General features: G+C 42.1%; 1 protein-coding gene across 15 annotated transcripts in view; it reads left to right on the top strand.

The window, feature by feature from the left end:
- The window catches only part of ST3GAL3 (ST3 beta-galactoside alpha-2,3-sialyltransferase 3), a 180,772-nt gene that overhangs the window by 111,848 nt on the left and 53,768 nt on the right, over positions 1–15,156 (top strand). For all 15 annotated transcript variants that reach the window (XR_012581286.1, XM_074545926.1, XM_074545929.1 and 12 more), the window contains 2 exons: positions 699–793; positions 13,313–13,376. Coding sequence is in view for 14 of the 15 variants with exons in the window: in XM_074545926.1 (XP_074402027.1) it covers positions 699–793; positions 13,313–13,376 (159 nt within the window). In the remaining variant the exon portion in view is untranslated. The remainder of the gene's footprint in view (positions 1–698; positions 794–13,312; positions 13,377–15,156) is intronic.

Raw genomic sequence — 15,156 nt, 5'->3', positions numbered from 1 at the left:
TGGCCACTGTAGTAATTGTTTCTAGAAGAGATAAATTTTTACTAGCCGCTGTGTTTGTGTGTTGAGGGTATAATTAGGATAATGTATTTCCATAATGACATGGTTAAGAAGGACTAGGTCTCTTTTTTGTAAGGGATTCTGGATAGATTGTAACTGTTTGGTTTGGCAGGAACCTCTCTTGAATCATTTATGTGTTAATGAATGCTGAAGAAGGCACTGAATTTCCATTTCCTTTCTCTGTAAACTACAAACTGCTTCACGGTCTCCTGAACTGTTTTCTTGCCTGTGTGGTGATAGCTGCTGTGTGTGTGCACAAGTGAGGCCGAAGCAGACTCCTCACACGCTCACACAGGCAGCACGGAAACTGGCTTGGGCTCACAAAGCTGGAAGTCAAACTGCCTAAACCCTGCTTGCAATTTACACTTTATTGTAGCTAAATTAATAGCCAAACAGTACTGGGGCAGTTTTAAATTCCTGAGTGGAAGTGATTGCTAGGTCCGTGACTTGAGTGATTTGAGTGGTGACACAAATTCTGGCACCTTTGTTTCACCTTTGGGTAAAAGCAAAATCTTCCACATTACTCTGTTGCCAGTGACAATGTAGAATCAACATTTAGGTATGGATTCTCTCAACATTCCTGCAGAGGTTTATCCTTCCTAGTTCAGGAGTTAATTTCTTTCTCATTTTGGTTTTCTCAGGTTCTCGAAGCCGGCACCAATGTTCTTGGACGATTCCTTCAGGAAATGGGCACGTATCAGGGACTTTGTACCCCCCTTTGGAATTAAAGGACAAGGTATGAGAAAACTGCAGCTGTTGGAGGAGAAGGTGGTCTGCACATGCTTGCCCCATTTTCTTTTCTGTTTTGAAAACTCAGGTGGTCCTTTGGGCTCAGTTTATTTCCCCTGTTTGAGAGAATTATTGTATATGTAGTTCTGAGAAATGCAGAAGGGTTTTTACAGCTGGACCATGGACCTTGGAGGCTGGCCTTAGGGAAGATGGTTTAGTACATGTGGAGAGTCAGTGCAACAACGGCAATTGAGACCAACGACCACATTCTAGAAGAAGCATTTTGACATTGGCTGCCAGAAGACCTTGTAGCAGCTTTGCTGACAGCAGCAGAGGGTTCAAACTGGTTTGAAGTGCTTTGGGCTTGACCACTGATACAAATCTTCATTTTCTTATAATAGAATTTTATAGTTGGTCTACTTATTTACTTATATGACAAGTAAGAAAAGTATGTTCAGACGCTTTGATGGTAATTTTAATATGCCCTATCCTCCAGCTGGAGCGAGGCAGAAGGGGCTGTGTCTCAGGTGTGCTGTGGAAAGCAGGAGTTGTGGCTGGTGGATGAGATGGGAGCCAGTAGCCCACTCAGAAGATGGTCTGTTTTGGGGTGCCAAGCTCATACTTGTCCCACATGTGCAATCACAGCCTCTCTGTCCAAGTGATGGTGGAGCAGAAGGCTTGTGCTCTCTGCAGTGATTTACTGCAGACTATCTGAGGTCCTGTGTATTTAATAAGTTTTTGTGGCATTACATCAACTTGGAATTTTTTTTTTCCACTGACAAACTCAAGATTACAGATAATCCTGTAGGAATTTAAATACCTGGTGGAGAAAAAACTGCAACCACAGAAAGCTTGGCTCTGTGTCTCTCCCTGGAAGCAGGTGTGGTAGTTATGGAACAATCTTTGATCAAATCAAAGGCTCTGCTGACAAATTGCTTTTGGCTTGCATCAGTTCCCTTCTTTGTTTTGTCCATTCCTTGTCCAGTCAGTCTTTTGCAGCTCAATAGGAAGCTAATTACTGTCCTCTAAATCAGCCAGCAGGGTTTGCAGCACAGAACTAACAGTGGCAGCACAAGTGGGAGGCTGCTGTGACCACAGCAGGGCTTGTCCCCTTCTAACCATCACACACGGTATACAAAGCTAGGGCAAGATGCCTGGCCAGTGTGGAGGTGGGATTTACAGGTTACATGTGATGTCAGCTAGACCTAATAAAAATCATTCCATTAAACTGAATCCAAATAGAGAAATCCACCAAAAGAGAATGACAGAATGGCTCTGGCAGCCTTCTCTCTGGGTTTGTTGCCAGCTTGTATCACCACTGCAATGTTATGTAAATCTGGTGTTTTATATTGGATTTCCTCAGTTAAAAAGAGAAATGAGAAATTGCCATTATTTAAATGGCTGTGAGCTGAAGCCATGGGACGGAAACCGTTGAATAGGTTATTTTTTTAACACCCTCCTGGGACTGAATTTTGTGCCAAGTTTCAGTCTGGAGCAAGTTCTGTGTGTGGGAGGGTTGAATTATAAATCTGTGTAGCCCCGGATTTCTAATGGCCCCGCTGACAGGCTGTGAGTCCTAGCGATGCGAATGGCGCCCTTTCATGTTACACATCACTTGGAATTCTTGCATCAGTCTTTTCTGGCTGTCCCATGGGATGCATTTGGGCTCAGACAACTGATTGGATGATGGAATCAGCACCTCATTAGGGCTTTCAGTCAGGGCCATCTAATGATATCCAAACAAATGATCCAGGCAGGCAGCGTGGAGCTCAGTCACGTGCTGGTGCAAGGTGAAGACTGTCAAACTGGGATGTGCATGGGAAAAGGAGTAGTCAGGGTGGCTGAGCAAGTGTAGAGAGATGTGGCTGTGTTGAAACAGACAGGGCAGGAGCTCTGCTCTGTGTGTTAGGCAGCCCCATGGCACCGTCAGCTGGGATTTCCGATGTGCACCACACTGGGAAACGTGATTGGTGTTCATAGACACCGACTGCAGCTGAGATGGCAATGGGAAGACCTTGCTGAGAACTGTGGTGAATATCACCTGCTGTTCTTAAGTCACTGTGATCCGTTCCAAGTGCAAAATGGCTTTTTGTTTGTTTGGGTCTTTTTGGTTTTTTCGTGTTTGAAATACATCTACAGGACGAGCTCACTTTCAGTGATGCTGCATGTTCCAAGGAACTTCTAGAAACTAATCTGTGGTAGCTTGAAAATGCTACAGTTATGAAACCAAGGGATTAATGGTAGCTTGGAAGATAATCCACCATTTCTACTTTCTTTTATTAAAGTTTCTATTCTTACCTAAGCTTTGCTTTGTCTCTGAAAAAAAAGCTGAATTAAGTCCTTTTTTATCCATCACTTTGTGTTTACTGGTTCAAGAAAGGACAGTTCCAAGATTGCTAGAATGAGTCTTGCAATATTTAGGAGAAGGCAGCTTTTGAGGAGTATTGTCTACTGGGCTGCACTAATTTGGAATAACATCTCTATAAATTACATGTAAAAGAATAGAAATGGCTCAGAAATTTTCAGGGCAGGACTACTGCTCTTTAAAGGTTATCATATCAAAGAGAAGGCAGTATGCTGATCATTTTGACACAGTCCATCAGAGATTTTCATTTTCTTTGATGAGAATCTGATTGTAAAGACAGCTCTCCTATCTCCAGATGCTTAAAAGTACTCAGTACAACATAGAAAGTTTAACAGTGCTTCTTTGTGAAAGATTTCTTGCTCCTTCACTCCAGTGGTTATTTTCTGATTTGGCCATCAGCCCAGGCAAGGAGGTTTTATGGACAGAGTGCTCCATTCTTGGCAAGAGCATTTGTGTGTAGAAGCCCTCAAGGTGAATAGGGTCCTGAATATGAAAGTTTTTAGACTTTCCCTGAATGCTGCTGGTTGTGAAATGGACTATTGCAGTAGGAATACTGCACATCCTGTGTCAGATGGGAAACTGCTGCTATTGTCAGTTAACAGCCTTAGTGATTACTTGCATTCTGTGAAAGAGGCACAGAATAAGCAGGTGGCAACCCTGCTGCTTTCTGAGATGAGGTGTGTGTTATGAAGTCTTGATCAAACTCTCTTTGAACAGTGGTTCTGAGAGTCCTCAATTAGTTATTAGAAATAGATGAAGAGGAACTGAAGAGCAGCTGTTGCACCTTTTTCTTAACCTCTCTTAAATGGGTAGAGTTTTAATAAATGTTGTAGTTGTTGACTCTGTTCACCAAAGATCTGGACCAAGGATTGGTTCTAATTACTTGATCACAATGCCCAGGAACCTGGGACAAAAGCAGAGGTGAGAGCTGTCAGGAATGTTGGAGCTGATCCAGCAGTTTGAAGATGTTGTTGCTTTCATCATAGGTGTCTGTAGCCCTTGTGGAAACTGTTTCCTCCGTGTGCAGAGAACAGGGGAAATAATAGGTATGAATAGGTGTGATTATGTTTGGGCACCTTAAAAGGTCACTACCAGTACCTAGTTTGGCCATTCATGTAACAGTGGCTCTAGCTTTTGCCCAGTGACTTCTGCAGCTGGCTGTGAACCCATGAGATTATATTTCAGAATCTGGATCAAGATTTTTAAATGAGGAATGCCCATGTTGACAAACAGGCCAATGTCATGTTTGACTGCACTTGCTTTTAGAAACTGAGATTGTCTGCCACATCAAACTTGTTGTCCCCTACTGTGGGATTTGACAGAGTCTGGAAACGGGATGGGCCACTCGAAGTGCTTGGAAACGATGACTCCATCTCTATTAATAAATAAAGTGGTTGTCCTGTGGTCGTGAACGCTGTTGAGCTCATTGTTCAAACAGATTAACTCCCTGCCCCCCACAAAAATAGAGTGGCTATGTCCAGGCTTCCTATCAAGAAAGGTCACTGGCCTGTATTAGCCTGTGAATGCGTGAGAATTGTAGAGGAGGATGTTTGTTGGCCCTGGTGAGCACATCTGGGACTGTGCTAACACTTTGTTAGTGTGGACTCGAGCAGGACCATGCAGGACTATGCCCTGCTGCCAGTTTGTTTGCTGGTGTGGTTTGTTTGCTGGTGTGTTTATAGCCAAAGTGAGGAACATGATGAAATTGGTCAAGTCTCACAGTTGTCAAGAAGATCAAACTGCAACAAGATGTTGGAACTCTAAAAGCTCCAAATGTCAAGGGTTCCTGTGGGGGACAGCTCCAGCTGCCGAGCACCCTCCTGTGTGTCCCAGGCTATTGTTTTGGCATTAACTTGGATGTTGGAGTGCCTCCCATATTTCACCATTTGTAAGAGTATAATTTGCTTGGAGGAATTCTTTCCCAGCACCCACCAAGTCTGTTGTTGCAACTTTTTTCAGTCAAGAGCAAGGAGACTGCAGCAATCTTGGGCTCTTGAACAAGTCACATGGAGTTTTTTTTAAATCTAAATTGAAATTTCTTCTTTTGGATTTGCACCTTTTTCTAGCAGTGCTCCTATCAGTGTAATTATGGAGGTATGAATATGCCCATGCTCTCCATGTAGTTGCAGAGATTCTCTACCATGTGCACTGCTCTCAGGGTTAAATTTGTCAATGAAGAAGCAATGGAAAAATTGTTTATAGTGTTAGTAAGATTATTAATCCCAGAGGGCCTCCTCCCCAAATTTACCTCTGTAGCTAAAGCAAAAGGAAAGAGTTATTTGGAGAAAGGCAACAAACAAGACTGAAGAAATACCTGACTATTAATAGCATTTCTCAGTACATGTGGTTTGAAGAATATAAAAGGCTTTCAGAAGGAGTAGCTAGTATCTGGCAATCTCTCTGTGTAATGAGGACGGGAGAGTTGCTGCAATTTTTTGGTTTTTTAACTTAAGTGAAAACATATGGCACAGCATACACTAAAAAACTAAACAGACGTGATCAGTGTAATATCCCTTCCATGCATTTAGTCAGTAATTGTGTCACTGCTTAGCAGTAATTGCATGTCTTCACTTCCACCTTTGTTCCTGCTCAGTTGTTTTGGGCAGAGAGGTTGCTTTGTTGGCCCTGAATCAGTTTGTCTTTGAAGGTGATAGTGACTTCTTAGGGACTGGTTCTGTTGTCACCATCTCAGAATTTCCCTCCCATCAAGACACTAGGAAGCAATTTCTTCCCCATGATGATAAGAGAATATTAAGAACATGTTTGAAATGTTACAGTTTTATCAAATATAATATAAACAACTGGCCAGGAGACTTTGTATTTTCACTTGATACTGGAGGGATGTCTGGAAGTGGTGATACATTCAGTGACAAAGGAATTAAGTCTTTGTCCAGACCACCAATGCTAATGGTTGTATTGTGCAATGATTAACTGTTCTTGTACTTGGTTTTATTTGGATGTTTTCTTTTGTGTCAGTGCTCCTGGGAAAAGCCATGGTTCAGTGCTGCTCAGCAGTTGTTCAGTAGTCTCATGGGGCGGAGGTCATTCATCTCCAGTGAAAATGTTGAGTTTTCAGGCCTGCAAAAGTTGGCATATCACAATGTTATTGGGAGAAAATCTCCTCTCTTTCCGTGCATGCTCCTTCATAGCTTTGTCTTTTCCATTGGCTTTCTTGGCATGAGCAATACTTAATCTCTGAGAAAACATATGCAGTTGGACATGACAATTTACAGCTGATTCAAGGAAAAAAAAACCCATTAGAAAACTAGGACTTTTCTAACCTAATCTTCTTGCTCTTTGTAGAGACTGGAGTACCATATGCAGTAGTCTTCCCTGCATTTGACTAGGTCTGAATGAGGCATTTTATGCTTTAATTAAACTTTATCCTCATTTTGTTAGTGGTACTCTGTTGTACAGATGATTTTCCTCCTATAAGCATTCTTTTATTCTTCATGTCTTATTCCCCTAACAAAAAAGCAGAAGAGCAAGCATGTACAGAAGAGCCATTAGTTCTGTTCATAGTTGGTATTAACAAGGTTGTTTTTTCTTCCTGAGTTGGAGGCACATTTCTGAACTAGATTCCAGTAGAATTTTGCATTTGACCAAAATTGGTAATAGTGGTCATTATCACGTGGGAATATAGATATAAAAATGTTGATGTTTCTCCAGGGAATTTAGCAGATTTTATAGCCTAAAGAAATTAAATGAGTGATGTGAAAAGGAAAAAAAATTGAAAGTTTCAGATGAGGTAGAGGGTTGACTTTTCATTACTGAATAGAACTTTAAAGGGAAGTTATGTTGTGAATTTTGAAATTAAATCCCTTCTCATTCTTGAGCTCTCGTGATGAAAGTACAACAGTGCAGTCCCTTATTTCAATCAAAACTGATGCTTTGCTGTTGAGTGTGCCTAAAAAATAGTCCTGCTCCCAACTCATTGAGAAGGGAGATGCAAACCTTTGTAAGGTTTCATTTAATTGGATGATTCCATATTGGAGTTCTTCACAGAAGTCTTGAATTGCAATGGAAACACAGATATGATATTATTCCTCTTTTCTATCTCCTGAAGAGAAGAGCAGATACTCTCTGGCTGTTGTGTTTTGAAGTGCCATTTATTAATGCTGCTACAAGGGTCAGAAGAATTAGGAATCACTGCAGTGGTTACTGAGATTTTTGGGCTTGAAGATATTGCCTGGCCACCTGTGAAGGGTCATCAAAAATGTAGAGCCCTCTATAACAACTGTATTTATTTTCCTGCTTGTCTTTAACCAGCACACTGGGAATCTTTCAAGGACTGTTTTTATTTTGCGTGAATTTGCCTCTTTCTATGGACTTGATTACTTCCTGTGCATTGAACTCAAGTTTAGATAAAAATTCTTAATGCATGGTTATTGCAAAATGTTGCCCATTTTTTTTCATAATTGTTTTTTAAATTAATGTTCCAACTTTCCAAGCCCTGGGATTATGTTGGGAATAAAGCTTGTATTCTGAGAAAACAATCTCTTAGTTGTGAAGAAAAGCTTGGAAAAAAAAATCCCCGAAGGCTCCAAAACGACAATGTAAATGAAGAGTCTAAATGTTATGTATTTTATTTATATCTTGTTATAAAAATAGGCCTTAAGGGCTTTAATGGAGCTTACGTTTAATGCATGCCAGGTTCTTCTAAAATTGCTAGGGAGGACACCATGCACATTCAGTCTTTTTTTTTTCTTTTGCTTTGTGTCTAGGCAACAGTACATGCCTCTTGTCCTAATGCCATTAAAAATCATCAATGGAGATCTTGTGAGGCGTGGCAGTTTTAAGTCCTGCTGTTAGTAAAGTGTGTCTCCAGCAAACCACCTAAATCTGGTACAGCTAGTGACCTCATGAAACCACTCTCTTGTATTTACACACGAGTTTTGACCTGGGGACAGATTCCTCAGTTTGTAGTTAGCTGTTTTTGAGAGCCAGTTCACATGTTTGCAATGCACTGCTAAATTCTGGAATTCTTCATAGCTGCTTTTCCCTGCATTGACCTCCTAAAGTCAGCTGATCAATAATAAAAGAAGTGGTGCAGGGAATTTCAGACACATTGTGATACCTGTTGTAACCACTGGATTCCCAGCTTCACAAAGGTATGAATGATGTTGGCTGTCTACAGCTGGACATGGTGTTTCTGGGAGAGAGAGTGGAACCTTTCTGGGAGAGAGAGTGGTGAGACTTGGGTCCATGGCCTTGTGCTGGGCACCAGGGAGGAAAATCACAGCATGGTTCAGGATGGAAGGGACCACGCTGGGTCATCTGAGCCAACCTCCCTGCTCAAGCAGGGTCATCTCAAATCACATATGACAGGATTGTGTCCAGATGGCTCTGAGATACCCCCAGTGAGGGAGATCCCACACCCCCTCTGACAGCCTGTCCAGTGCTCAGGCACCTGCACATTAAAGAAGTTCTTTCCCATGTTCAGGTCAAACCTGTTCATCAGTTTCTGCCTGTTTCCTCTTGTACCATTGCTTGGCACCACTGAGCAGAGCCTGGTCTGTCCTCTGGCACCTCCCCTCAGATAGTAACAGATATTGATTAGGTCCCCTCTCAGTCTTCTCTTTTCACCTCTGAACAGCCCAGCATTTCCTCATAAGGGAGATGCTCCAGTCCCTTCATCCTCTTTGTTGCCCTCCCCTGGACCTGCTCCAGGAGCTCCATATTTCCTGTCCTGAGGAGCCCAGGACTGACACAGCATTCCAGATGTGCCTCACCAGGGTTAAGTGGAGTGGAAGAATCACCTCCCTTGACCGGCTGTAAAGATCATTCCAAAGATGTGAAAACTTTTCTGTTAAAGGTCATTCCTTAGCTCCCATATGAAGCAAGATCTTAAGGTAAAAAAATGCTGAAGGAAGAATTTTATACAGAGCTGAACTTTTGGGTAGTATATTGAAAAAAGTGTGTGCACTGGCTTGTGCTAAGAACTTGTTTGTAAATACTGTGATTTGTTTAATCCATAGCATTGGTAGTGTTTAGCTTACTCTCCCCACAAAGCTGACACACACGTGGCATTCTGTTGTGGTGGGACGGGGACCCATGTGCAGTCTCCTGGCAGACTGCACAGGATGTCAGTAGGCCTCACTCGGGTCAGGCCATTCCCAAAAGCTGGAGCTGGTGCCCAGGACCTGCAGCAGTGCTGGCTGGAAGGGTGGCAGCTGTGTGACCACCAGGGGAGATGGGCACTGGCCTTGGTTCCCAGGGTAGACACAGAGCCCTGCAGCAGCACGCTGTCCCCTGGCCCTGGGGCAGGACATTCACACCTTACTGCAGCCACCAGGAGCATGTGGGTGTGCTGGGTTTTGAGGAAGGTGGCTGGTATACACAACTTGAAAAATTACAGCCTCTTCTCTTGGCCAGTTGAGAGTGCACAAACATCCCAGTCTGCCTGCTTTCAAAGCAGGCAGAAGGTAGACCCTGTGAGATGCCTGCAGTAAGCCCTGTGGACTAGAAAGGCCTCTCATCTTTTTTTGGTGATACAAGCAAGAAGTTTCTGCCTTGGAAACAACAATTTTAAGTGTTGTTGACATTTACAGTGAAGGTCTCCTCCATTCCTTCACATAAATAACAGAGAAAAAGGCTAGAATTGAGACTTAGGCTGATTCTCACTGTGTGGTCACTGTCTGCCTAATTTCTAACTATTTAGTTTTTCCGAATGTCTGAAAATTTCAGGGTCGACCTGAAGTCAATATGTATGGTGTTCAGACAGATCATGCAGTACCGAGCTGCCTTTAGAATCTTCTGATGTTGTAAGGCAAAGTTGATAGAATATGTCAAGATAACTCAGGGTTCTTAGATAAATGTAGTTGACTCCTCCTCTAGATGGGAGAAAAATGTGCAGAGGCTTCTTGCTTTGTTTTCATAGTAAGAGTGCATGCATAGTGGTTGATAGATGAATGGGTTAAATAATCTCCCACTCTCCCCAGTGAACTAAATTCTCCATGACAAAAAAAATATATATAATAAACAGGCTATGGCTGCAGAAAACTGTTCTATATTGCTTGCCCTGCTGATGCTTGTGTAGACAACTTGGCCTTTCTTTTGTCCTTGCACAATTTCTTTCAGTCACTGACTTCCAGGCAGTGGCTGTGCACAAATCCTGCTTCTTGAAGCAGGAAGGAATTTTTCTTTGCAGTATTTGTTATGTGTACTTGCACTTGCATTATTTTCACTCAGTACATAGGTGTCTAAGACAGACTGTGCTCATCACCCCTTCAGTTTGTTACCCTGGAGAGAGCATGTCTCATCAATTGACTTTGCATAATGCAGCTGCTTTCCTGGTGCCCAATTTTCTTTAGTCACAGCCTGGAGGTGAGCCCTGATATCGGGTACCTGTGATAGTCTTTGCAGTGGGTGATTGCAGGTGATCCTCCACCTTGCCCCAGCTGTATTGAAAGATCCTGCCCGTGGTTCCTTATTGTTCCTAACTGCTTTGTGGTCTTGTGCAAGGTTGCAGGTCAGCCACAGAAGCATCTGGTGATCCTTCAAACCTTTCCCCAGGAAAATGCAGAAAATGCAGTAACTCCTTCTGGAGGAGGTCTTGTCTTTCCATCCTTGTGCCAGCATCAAGGTTCAAGTGCAAGTGCCCACTTTAGCAACAGTGCAGTAGAGTTCCAGCTCAACCAGAAGGATCTAGTGCCTGCCCCAGCCATTATCTTTTCCTGGCTTGTAGCTCCTGCTTCTGCCTTCCAAAAAGAGGGCTAGACCAGATGACCTTAGTGCCACTTTCATTCCTGATGTGGGTGAGCACTTGACAGTGAAGTACTTTGTCTTTTATTGAGCTTCGTTTGGCAATTTTGAATAGTAACACTGAAATTTGTGCAACTTCCAAAACTTTTGGATGCCATGTATTGTTGGACTGTGGAGTCTGCTAAAGAGCTATTTTCTATTTGTCCCTTCATAATCTGTACTGAATGCTCGATATTGTTGTGTTTTGTTTTTGGTTGGGAAGCACCTCCATTTCAAATGCTGCCATATCCACTCCCAAAGTAGTTTTATTTCATTCCTGAGCAATCACTGAGAGGACATTGCTAATTATCTTGCAAGATGAGTAAACCAGAATCACTTGAGTGCATCACTCAACTCTATTCTTTTAATGTTTTTTCTAAAATAGTCCATGGGATGCTCTCCAAGTAGTGCAGGGTGTAACTTGTGGGTGATAGAGCAAACCTGGCATAACAAAAGCTTGGTAGATGGGAGGTTGCAGCCCTTGACATGCAATCCTTTGATGTCTTCTCTGAGAATGTGAGAAAAAAAACCCATCAGTAAATATGCTGTCCAGCAAAAGCCAAGGTGTGAAGCAGGCCAAGGAGAGGACTGTGGCATGATGCCATTAGAGGTCACAGCAACCTACTGCTTTTAGGGCAGATTTAGGGGAATAGCATTCCTGTTGGGAGGGGAAGCCTACTGCCCATGCATCAGAAGAAATTCTTGAGATGAAGGAGAACTAAACACCACTATTTTGTTATCAAAGTTGCTTTTACCCTTATAAATTGCCTCGTCCCTTGCTCCACTCGAAGCTATGATCTGAAGGTAATCACACTCCCCAGCTTGTAATGGTTGGCAGGTGCTATCAGTGCTGCCATATCAAAAACTCCCCCAAATCTCAAAGTAATTGTCAGAGTTTTCTGTTTATCACCTTTGTGTGTCTGGCCAGCTTGTTGTCAGGTTCAAAACTCTTTGGCACATGGGCTGCCTTGAGCTCCTGTGTTTATCCCACACATTTGTCCTGTTGCTGCTGAGGAAGGGCACAGTGGAAAAGAACAGAATCTCCCCTAACTGTGCTGATTGCAGTAATTCATGTTTGTCAGGAAAGCTGTTTAAGATTGAGGTGCAAAATCACTTGTTGTCAGTTTTCTTAATGTTTCTGTACCATTTTTAGTCTTTCATAAAGAAATGAGACTTATTTGTTCATTTTGACTGATGTTTCACAAGAATTCTTGAATTAGTTGATAGATTTGAGAATATTAGAATATTTGCTGTCTCCCAAGCAAAAATGGAAGGGGACTAATCTTTCACAATCTTTCCCAGTATAGATAAAGCTCAGAAAAGCCATATTCAGAATTGCAAAGGGAAGTGATTGAATGTCCATATGGATCCAGGAGAATTCTGAGCTCATGGAATAGAAATCATTGCAAGTTACTAGATATAAGGAATCTATGTCTGATATATGAAATCCCTGATTTGAAAACAGTTAAATAGCAGTAGAGAATTTCAGGGAAGTAGATCTGTTTGCTTTGGTTTTGTTCTCCTCTTAGACATATGCTTAAAACCACAGGTAGAATCAGGGTTTGGAGGCAGATGGATTTTTTGTCGAACCCAGTACAGACATTCTGAAGTTACTGGTACATTTGTAAATACAGATGAGCCAGAGCCTTACTGCTTCTTGGCCTTGGTTTGGTCATGGTAAAGGAGTTTGGATCTCTGTGGGGGAGAGAGGTGGAAAAATTAGGGACAAATGAAAAATCTAGAGGGAAGCAGACTCTAAAGTTTCCATAGTCAATAGAATTATATATATGTAATCACTGTGCTTCTGCAACTTAATGCATTTAATTTGTGTGTGTGCCTAAGCTTGCATAACTTACATCCTCTGGTTGCTTCAGCTTTTGCAGGGTATCAGCATAGGCTGCAGTTCCATGGGAATTTCTTTACCCAATTATGGTACTTTAATTGAAGAAAGACAGACTGAGGAACCTAAACTGAAAGTAACCCACAGAATAAAAAGCATCCGTTTTAGCCTGGTTCTGTTTCTGCATCCAGTTCAACACTCAGCCACATAAAAGCTTTTCTGAAGGCCAGCAGTGACAGTGATGCTGGCCTTTTCATGTCTGAAGTGTTTGTGAGACTGTCATCCTAGGGCAGGGGATTTGAAATCACTGCTATAAAATGGACGGTGCGTGTTCCCTGTGACACTCTCCGTGCAAGGCAATTGCACACTGCATCAGAATTTGGCACACAACGTGGCTTTGCAGGCTGTGTGTGAAGGTCATTGTCCAGAGAAAATAGGAATATTCAGCTTAGTGTTCCTTCCTAATGAGAACCTTTCAGTTCCTTCAAGTAACTGCTTCAGGTGCTTTACTCCACATTGTTCCTCATTTCCGTTAGAAGTCAGAACTTGTTCCTAATGTCTTCTTCCTTTCTCCCCAGATAATCTGATCAAAGCCATCCTGTCAGCAACCAAAGATTATCGTCTAACTCCAGCTCTTGACAGGTAAGATGACACCTTCAGAAGAGAAGGAGTAGAAGTGATTCTTTTCCATATGTCCTAAATAAATTTTGTTTGACATATTTTGCCAGAAATTATTGCCAGTACATTTGAATATGGATGAGTAAGTCAGGAGCTGAAAACTGAGTCCTCTTTAGAGTAAATCTGCAGACTCTGGAGACCTCTGTCAAGTCAAACATAAGTAGAAAAAAGCATTTAGCTTTTGACTATTTCCTACTCATTTGTTTCATATGTTGTTCCAAGACATCCTCTTGCCCTGTTTTCAAATAGGTAAGTAGCAGGTTTTCAATAAACACTTTGCTCTTTTCCAGCCTTTCTGAGAGAGCAACAAAATCACAAAGAACTTTAGAAGGAAAGAAAGGACTGGCTTATTTCAACAATGTTTTGCATTAATACCTCACTCTCAGAGTAGGAATGTTTGGTTTTGTTGGCCAAGCCTGTGCTAGGATGAACAGGATAGCAGTCTCCTGGGTCCTGTGATATTTAAATTGATGCCTTTAGAAGAAGATCCTTTGATTCTTCAATTCTGTTGTAGAGGTTGTTTCTGAAACTCACTGGCATGTTTACAATCAGCTTCCCAGTGATAGTCCTTTAGTCCTTCCTGTCCTTGCTTTTCTGTCATTCCTTCAATTTTTCCTGCAGGTTTGGTTTAGTGCCACCTCCCAGATTAGGGATAGTTTTTTTCAGAAGCTGTCAGAGGTTTTTACTCTGGGACTTGAGCTCTTTTCCAAGTCCTGGTAATACATCTTTCCAGTGGTACTTAACCCAGGCTGACAACACAGTTCCTGCTTTCTAAACACATGGGTTTTATTTCCTGGCCCAGCTCCTCTTCTGCCCACTTTTGGTGACAAAGTTCATAAGCTTAACCAGTCTTTCTCTAGGTCCCTGCATCTCTCATGCTGATTTGTAGAGCTTGCCTGCTGTAGTTGGGGGTTACTCTCTGTGTGAAAGCTTATTCTTAGTCTTGCACAGTCTATGTGTTAATTTAGGTTTCTTTGAAGTTTGCCTTGCCTCACAGCAGTGCCAGATAGGGTTACCCTTCAGACTTTGGATTAATTTGAGAAATTATGTCCAGAAGATAAAACCATTTTACAAACGACCTTCTTAGAGATTTTGCGCACAAGTGAGTCTTACCCATCTGGGGTCTATCTCAGTTCTGGTTGGAGACTTAAGATTTTAATCTGTTGGAAAATCCACATATAGACTCTTTCAGAAGGTTGCTCATATGAAATTAGTGTTAATTACAGAGGGCAGGTGGAAGATTCTTGCAGGGAAGGTTAATGTATTTGTGACCCTTGCTGCTCACCTGTTTTTGAGGAGTAAAATGTTTCAGGCTTTTTAAAAGTAATTTCGCAGGAGATCCCAAAGCATAATGACTTTGGCATGAGCTGCTCACCTTGGTTTGTGTTCTTTTTAATGAGTTTGGTGCAGAGGTAGGAAAGATCTTAAGTCTCATAAAATGTATGCAAAATCCATGAGATACCAAGTGCAAATGAGACCTCAGGAACAGGCTAGACATTTATTTCTCTGGTTTTGCAGCAACGAGGCTTGGTGGTGTGTAAACACACAGATATCTTGGGGCAGTACTGCTTCCTTGGGAATTGTGATAAATCCCTATCAGTGGATGTTGGTTGTGTAGTACATATGCATCACAATCCAATAGCTCCCAAAGCCCTTCCATGTGAGCCGGTCTTAGGAAGGATAAAAACAGAAGTGCTTATGAGAGAAAGTGCTTATGAGAGAAAGAGAGAAAGGAGGCTTGGGA

Source organism: Zonotrichia albicollis, chromosome 8 (assembly GCF_047830755.1).
Source record: "Zonotrichia albicollis isolate bZonAlb1 chromosome 8, bZonAlb1.hap1, whole genome shotgun sequence".
In the NCBI taxonomy this organism is placed as follows: Eukaryota; Metazoa; Chordata; class Aves; order Passeriformes; family Passerellidae; genus Zonotrichia; species Zonotrichia albicollis.
The sequence above is the reverse complement of the archived record's forward strand: the minus strand, read 5'-3'. Positions and strand labels throughout refer to the sequence as shown.